Source organism: Trachypithecus francoisi, unplaced genomic scaffold, assembly GCF_009764315.1.
Source record: "Trachypithecus francoisi isolate TF-2019V2 unplaced genomic scaffold, Tfra_2.0 Lachesis_group4, whole genome shotgun sequence".
Taxonomy (NCBI): domain Eukaryota; kingdom Metazoa; phylum Chordata; class Mammalia; order Primates; family Cercopithecidae; genus Trachypithecus; species Trachypithecus francoisi.
This window is the reverse complement of record NW_022681469.1, coordinates 142242805-142256447: the sequence shown is the minus strand read 5'-3', so window position 1 is coordinate 142256447 and position 13643 is coordinate 142242805. Positions and strand designations below refer to the sequence as shown.

Below are 13643 nucleotides of genomic sequence, written 5' to 3'. Positions count from 1 at the left end.
CTGATCTTATCTTTATTATTTCTTTTCTTCTACTCATTTTGGGTTTAGTTTGCTCTTGCTTTTCTAGTTCTTTAAGGTACATCATTAGGTCAGTTATAGTATGTTTTTCCTCTTTTTCAATATAGGCACTTAGAGCTATAATATTCCCCCCAGTACGTTTTTTGGTGTATCCCATAGGTTTTGTTTATTTCTTCAAATATTGTTTCTGCCCCTTTCTCTCTCTCTCTCTCTCTCTCTCCTGTTTCAACACATGTACAATACATATGTTGATCCACTTCATGGTGTCTGATAGGTCTCTTGGGTTCTGTTCACTTTTTCACTTTTTTCTTTCTGTTCACAGACTCAATAATTTGAATAGCTCTATCTTTAAGTTAACTGATTCTTTCATCTGCCTGCTTCAATCGACCGTTGAGCCCTTCTAGTAAGTTCTTCGTTTTAGTTATTCCTCTTTCAGCTTCAGAATTTATATTTGGTTTCTTTCATAATTTATTTTTATCAATATCCTCATTTTATTCATACATGATCTTCCTGGTTTCCTTTAGTTCTTTGTCCATGGTTTCCTTTAGTTTTTGAACATGTGTAGAATAGCTGATTTAAAGTTTTTGTCTCGTAATTCCAATGTCAGATTCCTCAGGGATGGTTTCTGCCATTTTCTCCTTTTGAATGGGCCATACTTTCCTGTTTTATTGTATGCCATGTGATTTTGTAAATTGAGCATTTTAATATTATAATTAACAGCTCTAGAAATCAGATTTTCCTATTCCCCAGGGTTTGCCTGCTGTTGCATGTTGAGGGCTGCAATCACTTGTTTGTTTAGTAACATTTTCAAAAAAAATTTTTTTTTTTTTGAGACAGAGTCTTGCTCTGTCACCAGGCTGGAGTGCAGTGGCGCGATTTCGGCTCACTGCAACCTCCACCTCCCGGGTTCAAGCAATTCTCCTGTCTCAGTCTCCCGAGTAGCTGGGACTACAGGCAAGTGCCACCAAGCCCAGCTAATTTTTTAGTAGAGACAGGGTTTCACCATGTTGGCCAGAATGATCTCGATCTCTTGATTTCATGATCCGCCCACCTTGGCCTCCCAAAACTATTTTTAAGACTGTATTTCTTGTCATATATGTTTACTATTCCACTATCTCAGTGGTTAGCCACTGATTTAACACATATTTCCTTGAATTCCTGAATCCAGAGAGAGAGAGAGAAACAGAGACAGAGAGGATTACTCTCTCAGTCTTTGCAGCTTGGCTCTAAGCTGGGACACTCCTTCGAGACTAAGCCAGGCCACTTACAACTCTGCCTTAGCCTTCACCTCCTGCTTATACACAATCTACAGATCCACCAGAGGTGCAACCCAGTATCTTCTTGAGGTCATTTATGAACATGTATCCAGTCCTAGAAATCTACATTACATTCTCTCTTTCCTAGTATATGATGCAGCAGTCCTTCTGAGCCCTTTTTCCAGCAAGAGACTGCCTCTTTATTCATGGGCCTTTGGGTCTGTCTGCCACTTCCATCATCTACTGTCTTTTGTCCCAGTTGGGCTTGGGCAGTGTGTCTTTGAAGTCTTTCAATAGATATTGCCACTTCCTAGAAAGCTATGGGAGTGGAATAAACACAGGTCAGTTTCTGTGCCAGCCCCTCAGGGAACCACTAGACGGGTCAAAAAACATTGCCATGGTATTTTAAGAACAAGGTCTATATTAAAGGGATGTGAAATGCTGTCCCTATAGCTGCCACCACCAGGTTGGGAAATGGAAGATGGTAGTCAGGTAAACAAAAATGCCACATGATCTGTTTCTAGAAACTAGCCCTCCTATCCTTAGTTATCTGGCTGCTGTAGGTTTTGGATTAGATTCCTGAGTTCCAAAAAACTTGATTCTGTCAATCTTTACCAGCTATACTGTTTATATGGAGGCTTGATTTTTTGTGTGTACTATTCCACCATTTTCCATGATGTCACCCAAGGATCTGATATTCTTAAGAGTATATATATTCTTCATGTTTAGGGAAATTCTTATGAATACATGTAAAATATTTTATGTTTCCAGAGAAACTCTTTAATCAGAGTTTGTCTTTTCTTTAACAGGACTCCTAAGTCATCAGTGGCTTAAAGAAACAGAGGTTCCTCAGAAATCCAGACAATTATATGCCATAATTGCAGAATATGGCTCAAGGCTTTATAAATATCAGGTGATGTTTTGTTAAATCATTTTGTATATCACTCATTTGAAGTTTAATATGCTACAAGGCTAGTTCAACTTTCAATATGTTATCTTTGTTTTATATGAGAATATCTGATAAAGTTAATGTAGGAAATGGAATTCTATTCAGTGGTTTCTATGGTTTGATTGTGACCGCCAAACCTCATGTCAAAATTTAATTGCCATTGTAACAGTGTTCAGAGGTAGGACCTTTAAAAAGTGATTGGATCATAAGAGCTCTGAATGAATGCCATTATCATTGGAATGCGAGAGTCAACTGAAGAGTGGACTCCTAATAAAAGGATGAGTTTGGCCCCATTTCACTCTCTTACATGTTCCTGTGTCCTTTCATCCTTCTGCCATGGTAGAATCTTCACCACATGCCAGTGCCATGGTCTCAGATTTCCAAGCCTCCAGAACTGCAAGCCAAACAAACTTCTGTTGTTTATAAATTACCCAGGCTGTGGTATTCTGTTATAGCAGCAGAAAACAGACAAAGACAATAGCTTTATAGCTATGACATCCTAAAAATTCTCCACAGTTCCCCAAGAGAATCTTAAGCACAAATAAAATGGCAAATAAATCTTTATCATCAACTTCTGCCTGACACTGCCTGACACCAGACAGGAGTATGGCACTTCCCTTTATCCTGAAGCTAGTTAGATCTAAGTCGGTTTAGACTGAGGCCAGTCATTAAATGTCCTCTTTCTGATCCACTCTACCCCCAGCATTCCAGAATAAGACTTGCCCATCCTATGCTCAGGAACTCAGAAGACTGGAGGGAGGAGGGTGGCAGTGTAACCACCCAAAGGGTTCACCTTGCCCGTTGCCTTGACAGAGCCAATTTATCAAGACAGGAGAATTGCAATAGAGAAATATTAATTCATGCAGAGTCGGTTGTGCAGGAGACGAGAGTTTTATTATTACTTAAATTAGTCTCACCAAGCATTTGAGGATCAAAGTTTTTAAAGATAATTTGGCAGGTAGGGGTTTCGGAAGTGGGGGGTGCTGATTGGTCAGGTTGGAGATGGAATCATAGAGGGTCAAAGTGAGGTTTTCTTGCTGTCTTCTGTTCCTGGGTGGGCTGGCAGAACTGGTTGAGTCACATTACCGGTCTGGGTGGTATCAGCTGATCCATCCAGTGCAGGGTCTGCAAAATATCTCAAGCACTGATCTCAGGTTTTACAATAGTGATGTTATCCCCAGGAACAATTTGGGGAGGTTCAGACTCCTGGAGCCAGGGGCTGCATGATCCCTAAACTGTAATTTCTCATCTTGTAGAGAATTTATTAGTCCTAAAAAGGCAGATTGGTCCCCAAGAAAGAAGGGGGTCTTTTCAGGAAAGGGTTATTATTATCATTTTTGTTTCAGAGTCAAACCATGAACTGAGTTCCTTCCCAAAGTGAGTTTGGCCTACTACTCCCAGGAATGAACAAGGACAGCTTAAAGGTTAGAAGCATAATGGAGTAGGATGGGTCTTGTCTCTTTCACTGTCATAATTCCCTCAGTTATCATTTTTGCAAAGATGGTTTCAGCAGAAGCTATGACCGGGTCCCTGCTGCTCTGTGGGAAGATGGACAGACATATTGACCTGTCTCCACCAGTATGCTGACCTTTTAACCCATAGTGACTTCAGTGACCCCAGTCAGTGACCTCGGGCCTGACTGATCAGATTCATACTTCATACCCTTTTCGCTGAGGGCCTCTGAAATCTTCTTCTTCTCAGTTCCTCCAGCAACTGCCTCATTTCAACATGTCTTGCCATGTGAAGTCCCTAAAGGGAGGAGACTGCACGTGTATGATGCCCATAGCATTCCAGTCCAGTGAGGAAGCCTCCCTGGATGTTCATAGGTTGATGCCCGGGATAACTCCTATCTCAAATGTGCTACTCAGTCTGCATATGTTGAGAATCTGTGAGACTCCAGTCTAGACAAAAGCACAGCCACCTGGGAACCCCACAGAGAGAGTCAGCTCAGATAGCTTCTACTCCACGAGGTCCTCACATCAAAGACTAAGACCAAGCCCATGGGAACTGAAGCTGGATAGTTAGGTCATCACCAGAAAAGCAGAGATGAGCATGCAGAGTGGTCAATGGTGGCTCCAATTATTGCCAATTTGTGCCTAAGCTTCATTGTGATGGTTAATTTTGTGTGTCAGTTTGACTAGGCCATGGTGCCCAGATGTTTGGTCAAACACCAGTCTAGATATTTCAGTGAAGGTATTTTTTAGATGTGATTAACATCTAAATCTATAGACTAAGTACAGAAGACTACCATCTACAGTGTGGGTTCATCTTACAGTCATTTTAAGGTCTTAAGAATAGAGAATGAGATCCCCCAAGAAAGAAGAAGTGTTGTCTCCAAATAGCCTTCAGACTTGAGATGCAACATCAACTCTTCCCTGGTTCTCCAGCCTGCCAGCCTGCCCTGAAAACTTCAGACTTAGCCCCTTGAGCCAATTTCTCAAAATAAATCTCTCTATATATATACATTGGCTTGGTTCCGTTTCTCTGGAGAATCCTGACTAATACACTCATAAGTTTATCTGGCAGGTTCTGTTAGTGCCTGAATATCGGGTGTCCCTTTGCCCATAGTCTTCTGCTGCAGATCTTTGCAGGGATGGTTTCTTTCTGAAATTCCAGCTAGCTCAAATGTCTCCTCATCAGACAGGCTTCTGTGACCACCCAAACCACCCGTGACAATATCCAGGTATAGATGCATCCTAGTTTTACCCCTGCTTTATCTTAGACAGTCATCGATTTCTTTACCAACTCTCTTTTTGCATTCTCCCCTTTTAACTAAAATGTAATGATCAAGGAGCTTATCTAGAGCCTAGAAGAGTCCCCAGGTAAATGGAGGCTTAATAAATATATACATTAACAAATAAATAAATAAATAATCTGAGACTAATCACATTTTCAAAAGGCATCCTTCCCTTCTACCTTTTGATTTTAGACTAACCAGCATACTCAACAGCAAATTCAACCCTTTAAAAATGTCTAGCCAGCCCAACACGGTGGCTCATTCCTGTAATCCCAGCACTTTGGGTGCGTGAGGTGGGCAGATCACTTGGCTCCAGGAGTTCAAGACGAGCCTGAACAACAAAAAAATCAGCCAGACATGGTGGCATATACCTGTAGTCCTAGCTACTCTGGAGGCTGAGGTGGCAGGAGCACTTGAGCCTGGGAGGTTAAGGCTGCAGTCAGCTGTGCTTATGCCACTGCACTCCAGCCTGGGTGATAAAGCTAGACGCTGTCTCAAAATATAAAATAAAATGTCTATGGCCGTGTTTCTAAGGACAGTATTTTTCGTGAGGTTGAGGTTGAGCTATGATCATTTAATTTTTGACCAGTGTTAACCTGGTTTTCACATAGACAAGAGCACTGTCAGAAATCACTGGAGACTGATTGTAACTTATTTCTACGTGAGTTCTTTATAAATCCCAAGCTACATGAAGTAGACGCTGTTTCTCAATCTCCTGAGCTCAAGCGATTACAGGCATGAAACACTGCACTCGGCCAGTAATAGATTTTAAATATGCTCCCTTGCCTTTAGCTATTATTTTATAATGACATTGAATGGATGGTGAAATATTCCAATGAATATTTTCAATGAATACTTATTTCTAAACAATTGGATTGTCTCTAATTTTTTAAATATTATGAACATAAACATCCTATGGCTTAATCAATTTGCCTCTCATTGATTACCTACTTAGGATAAACTCTTAAAAGAAAAATAACTAAAGAATATTTATAATTTTTAGGTGACTTTGTTTTCATATTGAATCCTAATGATTTGATATTACTTTTCAAAAAGCTGGATATATCGCCCCATATTCCACCATGGAGAACAGGATAATGGTAATAATTATGCATCAGAAGGGATCCTAAGAACACTAAATATATATCACACTTTATCCTCGAAATGACCTTTCAGTAAGAGTATTACTAAATCCATTTATAGATTAGGAAGCTGGATCAGCACAGTGAAGGAAGGCAACCTGTGGTCACACCACTGCATATTTCAGAGCTGAAATAGTCCTCCCTGAGGATCCAGATTTTGTTGAGACTGGGCCTGCCATTCAGATTAAGACTTTGCTCACTGCTACACTGAGAACAAAATTTTATTGTCACATGGCACTTTCAGCACAGTCTTAATCCATTTGTGCTGTTATAACAAAATGCCATGGACTGGGTAGCTTATAAACAACAGAAATGTGTTTCTCACAGTTCTAGAGGCTGTGAAGTCCAAGATCAAGGCATGAGCATTCTATGTTTAATGAGAGCTTTCTTGTGTCTTCACATGGCAGAAGGTCGAAGGGCAAAAAGGGCCTAAGCTAATTCCTTTGAGCTTTTTATTAAAAGCACTAATGCTATTCACGTGGTTGGTACCTTCATGACTTAATCACTCCCCAAAATACCCTACCTCTTAACACCACCACAATGGAGATTAAGTTTCAACATGAATTTTGGAAGAAACATAGATAGATATTCAAGCCATAGTGATCACAGTCGTGAGTTCAAAACAAATGACTTCAAATTTCTTACTCCAGTATTTAATTGGTTTCTATCTTAAAACCTGTATTAAGCAGCAAGCTTAGTTATTTACCCACGACATAGTCTGTAATCTCTATAGTTTGTAGGATTCACCTTGAAGTCATATGGTTTAAAATTAGATATCTTATGGGACTTCACTGAGAAAAAAAATTTTAATACTATGTAAGAAATTTGTTAACACATCATTGAATTTATCCTGGTTCAAATTACTACAGCCACGTTCCAAGGCATAAAGCTTTGGGTCTCAGTCAACATTATCTGGAAACAAACAAACAAACAAAAAAACAAAAAACAAAGAAAACTGGGCTTTGCCCATGGCTATTTCTTTGCCAGCCTCTACCTGACGCTTTCATATCTCAGGAGGCTGTAAATTGACAGCACATGCAGACAGACCCTACCTTAATCCATGGTTAGGATAGGGCACAGGGGCTTTGTTGCTGAAAACAATATCCCTGGAGGCTGTGTCCTCTTAATGAGTGCTTTGGACATTTTCACATCTGATGAGGCTTTCCCTGAGGTAGGCTTTGTCATGAGGCCAACAGCCTACAGGGAGTGATGTTTTAGGAAGGTTCCTAGGACACTGAACCCCCATCTCATTGCCAGAAATGTTGCAGAAAGATCATCAACTATACACAAAGCAGCCTTTATAACACTTTCGATTTTCTTTTTCCACATTGTGGATGTGGTAAATTTTGGTCATTGGCCTGCCCCCTTTCCCACCCATTTGGTTGCTGTGATGCTCTGAAACAAATTTATAGCCCACAGCTAATAACTTCTAAGAATTTCAGGCACGAGTAGGTTCCAACCTCATCCTTCTTGCATTACCTTACTTTTCCAATCTTTATTTTATCTTCCCTTTGACTTCCTCACTTACTGTTTTGTCCTACATGTTCTTATACTATATATGTTCCTATAGTAGAACTTGCCTGAAATGCTTTTGGGAATGAGGCAAAATAAAAATGTTTTTAAAATTGTGAAAAATTTTATTTTTCAAGGAACTCTCAAGTTCATTTATCAGCAAACTAACTGAGGAGTGTTTTCTATATGTTATTTTATGGCTAGAACAGAAAAAAGAAACAAATTGTAAACACAGCTCCTACTGACAGGGAGCTTGCTCAAACAGAATGTGAAAAACTAGAAGTGAGAATATCTACCAATGATAAGCTCCCAAATTCACGTCCTTGTCAAAATAAAAATGATGAGGAGAACATATAAGAAGTGTAATTGCTCAGAACAAAAGTAAGGCAATATTTTTCCATGGGTCACACTACATTCCATTCTGACACCATTCTCACACGTGACACAACAGCACCATACAAGATACAACACATTTACAGTATGTGGCACTATTTTGGGCAGAGCAAACTGATAAAAAGCCAGTCTTTGAAACAGAAAAGCAGGCTAATTACTGAATAAAGATGGAGCATTATTTCCCAGATAACACACTGATGGTCACTGTAGGAGACTGAAAGGTGATCCCCAAAAAGATATGTCTACCTCCTGACCCCCAGAACCTGGGAACGTGACCTTTATTTGGGAAAAAGGTCTTTGCAGATGTAATTAAGGTTCTTGATATCAAATCATCCTAGATTACTCAGATGGGTCCTAAATACAATGACAGGGATCTCTTTAGGAGACTTACAGAGGAGAGAGACACAGAGAGGAGAAGCGGAGACCATGTAAAGGCAGAGGCAGAGACTGGAGCGATGTAGCCACGAGCCTAGGAGTGCCCAGAACCACCAGAAGTTAGAAAAGGCAAGAAACAGAATCTCCCTGAGGACATGTAGACACGTTGACCTCACGCTTCTGACCTCCGGAATAGCAACAGAATAAATTTCCATTGTTTCAAGCCACCTCGTTTGTGGTCATGTGTGTCAAGAGCCCCAGGAAACTCATATGGTCCCTTTGAGTTATCTGTTGGGCGCCTGAAGTATGAGCTTTGTTGCTACAAGAAAGTGATCATTAAAGGCAAAGGTGTCTGCTTCCCAGCCTGGCAGGGAGAGTATGTGGATGAGACAAAATTCTGGAAACTGCTGTGGGAATCCTCCAAGATTTAAGTTTAAACCCAAGGGAACTGATTGCTTGGGTCAGACTTCGTTTTCACACTTATCATTCCTCCACTCTGATCTACATTATTTTCTTGGCACGTAGTCAAAGATACTGCCTCTTAATTGATAAATCACTTGAGTAAAACATATCAGGGTAGGGGAGTTCCAGATATGAAGAAAGGATGTCAGGAGCCATCTGTTGATGGGCATTGTTGACTATTTTTCCTGGAATTCTCTGGGAAAGAGATCACCCTTCCACATTTGTCCTCCCCTTCTCACCAGCTTGTCCACTCAGTTGGCTTCTGAGCCCTTCAATATTGGTGCCCCAAGGTGCTCTCTTTTGCCCTCCTTTCTCTGTTGGTAATATTATTGATCTTCTCCAACCATCCCATTTTGGAATAGAGGTGTGCATGTGTGCATATGAGCATGGGCATATATGTGTATGTGTGTGTGTATGTGGAGTATGTGTGTTTGTGTGTGTGTGTCTCATGCTGGGTAAAGACAGATGGGAAGAGAGTGCAGGGCTTTGGAGGCTCCCAGGCAAATGACTTGTAGGGCATTTGAAATGTGAGCACCCTTAGCTGGCTGCGGTGGCTCAGGCCTGTAATCCCAGCACTTTGGGAGGCCAAGGCGGGCGGATCACGAGGTCAGGAGATCGAGATCATCCTGGCTAACACGGTGAAACTCTGTCTCTACTAAAAAAATTAGCCGGGCATGGTGGTGGGCGCCTGTAGTCCCAGCTACTCAGGAGGCTGAGGCAGGAGAATGGTGTGAACCCGGGAGGGGGAGCTTGCAGTGAGCCGAGATGGCACCCCTGCACTCCAGCTTGGGCGACAGAGCAAGACGTCCCTCTCAAAAGAAAAATGTGAGCACCTGACCAACCACCGTCATCTGTGGCAGGGCCTGGAAGACACACAGCAGGATGAGCTAAGGGACATAGAAGTGCTGGCCACCCAGGCCCAAGGTCTTCTCAGTGACAGGAAGAGGCGGCTAGGCCATTCCCCCATTCCAGGTGAGGAACAGGCAGCCCAGTAGCCCGATACTGCAGACCAGAGTGCTGCCTGCATTCTGGCATCCTCTGTCTCTTCAGTGTTTATGTTTTCACTGACCACCTCCACAGCAGAAAGTCCTCTGAAGGCAAACGTTGTGTCCAAACAGTAATTTTACCTTTTCCTGGTTTCTTGTCTTAGTTTGGTAACCACCAAGACCATCCACACCAAAGACTATCTATACCACACATGCCACCAATGTTAGATACATTTTTGCAGTTTTCTGATTGTGATGGCCAATCTAGCCCAAAAGTAATCACATCCCTTTCTTATTTGTAAATGGGAGTCTCCCTCCTTGTTCAGGGACAAGCCCAAAGAGCTCAGCATGCCCTCTAATGTCGCCATGTGCTCCTTGGGTTTTTCCACATTCACCAGGGGGGCCTCTCGCCTTTGTCTTCCCTTCCCTCTCTTCCTCCTCCCTCTATTTTTTCCTCTTCCAACCTCCCTCTCTCCTCCCCATCAGACTGTGTTCAGGCCTTTACAGTCTTGAGAAACAGGAAATGATGTGCCCATCCAAGAGCTCCTGTTGAATGTCACTCATTAAATAGATTTGCGTTACCTCATCTCCTTCAAATATATTCATGATGTACAGATGAGGCTGGGAAAGAGACGGGCCACTCAAAGGACGCTCCTGAGTTCCAGCCAGCACATCTATATGTCAGGGGTCAACATGCTATTTATTTTCCTTTTCTGAGAAAAAAAACAAACAACCAAACAAACAAAAACTCTACTTGAATAAGCAGAACTCAGAATGATTTATCTTTTTCTGTTGTTTTCAGGCCAGACTTCGTATGCCTAAAGAGCAACTGGAATTTTTAAAGTGAGTGAGATTTTTTGCTATGTATCTCTTTTTGGTGTGGTTTCAAATACTGAAATGTTTTTGTACAAAAAAGTATAAGAAAGAAAAGTTACTCCCTGAAATAACTCAAAATTTCATTCCCAGAAATAACTATTATTAATAGTTAATGACATCATTCCTAGCATTTCTCTATGTATACATGCAGATGGAAAGAAAGGAGGAAGAAAAAGAAAAAAAAGAAGATAGAAAAGATTAAAGGGTTAGAGGTGAATTAATCTACTCCTGCTGTGTTTAGTATTAAAAATAGTACATTTAGATTTCTCAGAAGAAGGAAACAACCCAATTAAAGTTGCCTTCTCTCACTTGTGCATCTACATAATTTAAAACAGTAACATTTTTAGTACTTTAGAAAATTACTTGCCCCTTTATATATTTCTACTTCTATGGAGCATTCCTTAACAAAATACACACTGAGGTGTGCTTTCCATGTTATCTATGATAATTAAAAATGGAAAACAACCCTATAAGAAAAATAGGCCAATGGTTAAATACGTTGGAATATATTCATGAAATGAAGAATTATAAAGCCATTTAAATAATTTTAAAATAGGTGTAATCATTTGGAAGTGTAGTGGAGACACAAAATTATAAATATTATTTCTAGTTTGTTACTAATTTTTTGCATGGAATAAAAACTGGTAGAAAGTCATTAAAATTTAACAGTGTTTATTTCTTCTAAATGCTTGGTTTTTCCCCAATTTTAAGCATGTATTGTTTTACAAATGGGGAAAAATACTAGATAAGTAGTGTTTATACTTTTTCAGCATAAAGAAATACCTATTCGCTTGACATTTTCTTTTTCTCTCTACTAGTAATTTTCAAACTGTAAACACAGAAAACCCATTCTTGGAAAGTAAAATCTCGCATGCTCAGGCTGTCAATCTGGTAATCAGTCGCTGCCCACTGGCTGGATCCTCCAGCACCCCTTGCCCAAGGCACTTCCACTGAACTCAGGCTACAGTTCAAAAGCCACTGCTCTGTACTCCACTGGATATGCAAGGTGTTCCCAGTCGGAAGGAGGGAACCAGTGGGATTTAGGATTCACCTGTGTGATGTCACTCAGCTGGGGGACCAGCAAGGTTGATTGAGCCTTGCCTGTTGCCCTGTGCAGAGCCCGGCCAAGCACTAGGACACCCTTAGCCATGTGACCCCTGGATGTCCTCGGGTTTGTTTTTTTTTTAGTGAAGCATGATGCTTTAGAGAAATGGGCGTGCTCTGCTCTCCCCTCACTCAAGAATGTATATCTTCAACAACATAAAGCACCTCATCACATGGCAGGCTCCGAAGCCCAGCCACAGCTGATAACAGGAGCTTTACACTTTCTTCCTCTCATGCTGAGGTTCTCCCTTTACAGGAAGGAAAGCCAGACTCTGGAAAACAATTTTCATAAAATTCTACTTTTGATTGAACAAATAGATGTCCTGAAGGCATTGCTTAGAGATATGAAGGATGGTACGGACAATAATCACAGCTGGAACACCCATGGAGACCCTGTGGAGGACCCTGACCACACGGAGGTCCTGGATGGGGCAAGGCGTGTTGGGTGGGATGGGGTGGTGGATAGTGACGATGTCCAGAGTGACGGGGAGTATGTCCTTCCAGTGTCACATCCACTTCTTCTCCCAATGGGAAGTCCAGTGTTGACTGATATTTGGTTCGTGTACAGAAACCCACCGTTTCATAAATGCTGTGTCACAGAGAAGACATTCTATTGCATATGACTTACTTCACACCAAAATAAATAACTGTTCTATTTTCCAGTAAAAAAAAGAAAAGAAAGAAAGAAAGAGAGAGAGAGAAAGAACGAAAGAACGAAAGAAAGAAAGAGAGAGAGAGAGAGAGAAAGAACAGTCTCTGAGCTGTATACACAAATACCTTCAATAGCAAAAGATTTGCATTCATCATCTTTGTAGCTAATGTAGTTAGTCTAGTCAGCATCAGATTCAGGCAAAACTGTGTTGGAAACCATGAGCTCTGTTTTGCTTCTTTCTCTTCTGCTGTCATTACTACTTTCTTTTTCTTCCCTAATGTCTACTTTTTGAAATACGCAGCAATCTGACACAGACCACCTGCCACCCGCCAGGCCCCATTTCATCCTTGTCACTGTGAAGGTGTTAAATTTAAGCAGCTGGAACTTGAACTGTTGCGCCTGCTTAGGGTGCTTATGGTTTTGTTGGTTTGTTTGTTTGTTTGTTTTTGTTTTTTAGAATGACAGCATCCTTCAGAACCCAGTATTAATTAGTGTCGGTGAAAAATGTCTAATATAAGTAATCATGTAGTCTGTGTAAACTGCCTTGATTCCCAAGTAACTCTAGAATGTTCAAGTCTTTCCGTCTTTACTGCTAACCACAAGACACTAATGAGGGATGGAACGCAGTAGGTCACAGCACAGCCTCACCTCACACCTCACCGGGAGGGCACTGTGATGCAGTGGTTAGGGCTTCAGAAGGGACCCTAGGTCCACCGTGCTGCGTGACCTTGTGGGGGTCCCTGAACACACCTTGGCTTTATTTACATCGTATCCCTGAGAGGGACACTCCCAGGAGCCGTGAAGATGTCAGTCCATGACTCATGCACAGTGCCTGGCTCAGAGGGCAGCTGATGGGTGCTCACTGCTATTCTAATTTTGCAAATTAGGTCCAAATCAATAAAACGAATGGTCAAAACTCAAGCAGTTGGCAGATATTGTTAACAGAAAACTGTTTCTAAAATTTCTACAGGAAATGTCAAACTTGGTCAATTATGTACTTAAAAAGTTGAGAGAAGACCAAGTCCAGATGGCTGATTATGCTCTGAAGTCGGCCGGTGAGTACAGAAAAAGTGAAAAGAGGAACATTTAAAAAAAGAATGCTTCAGGAGTGTCTCTATCCTCTACGTTTGTTTATGAGGAAAACATGTGTATCTGGTAACTTGAAAGGGGGGAAATTAATC

General features: G+C 41.2%; 1 protein-coding gene across 3 annotated transcripts in view; it reads left to right on the top strand.

Moving 5' to 3' along the window:
• Positions 1–13643, top strand: part of SUN3 (Sad1 and UNC84 domain containing 3) — a 101010-nt gene that overhangs the window by 62749 nt on the left and 24618 nt on the right. For all 3 annotated transcript variants that reach the window (XM_033194216.1, XM_033194217.1, XM_033194218.1), the window contains 4 exons: positions 2084–2187; positions 10633–10673; positions 12067–12229; positions 13433–13517. In XM_033194216.1, the coding sequence (XP_033050107.1) occupies positions 2084–2187; positions 10633–10673; positions 12067–12229; positions 13433–13517 (393 nt within the window). The remainder of the gene's footprint in view (positions 1–2083; positions 2188–10632; positions 10674–12066; positions 12230–13432; positions 13518–13643) is intronic.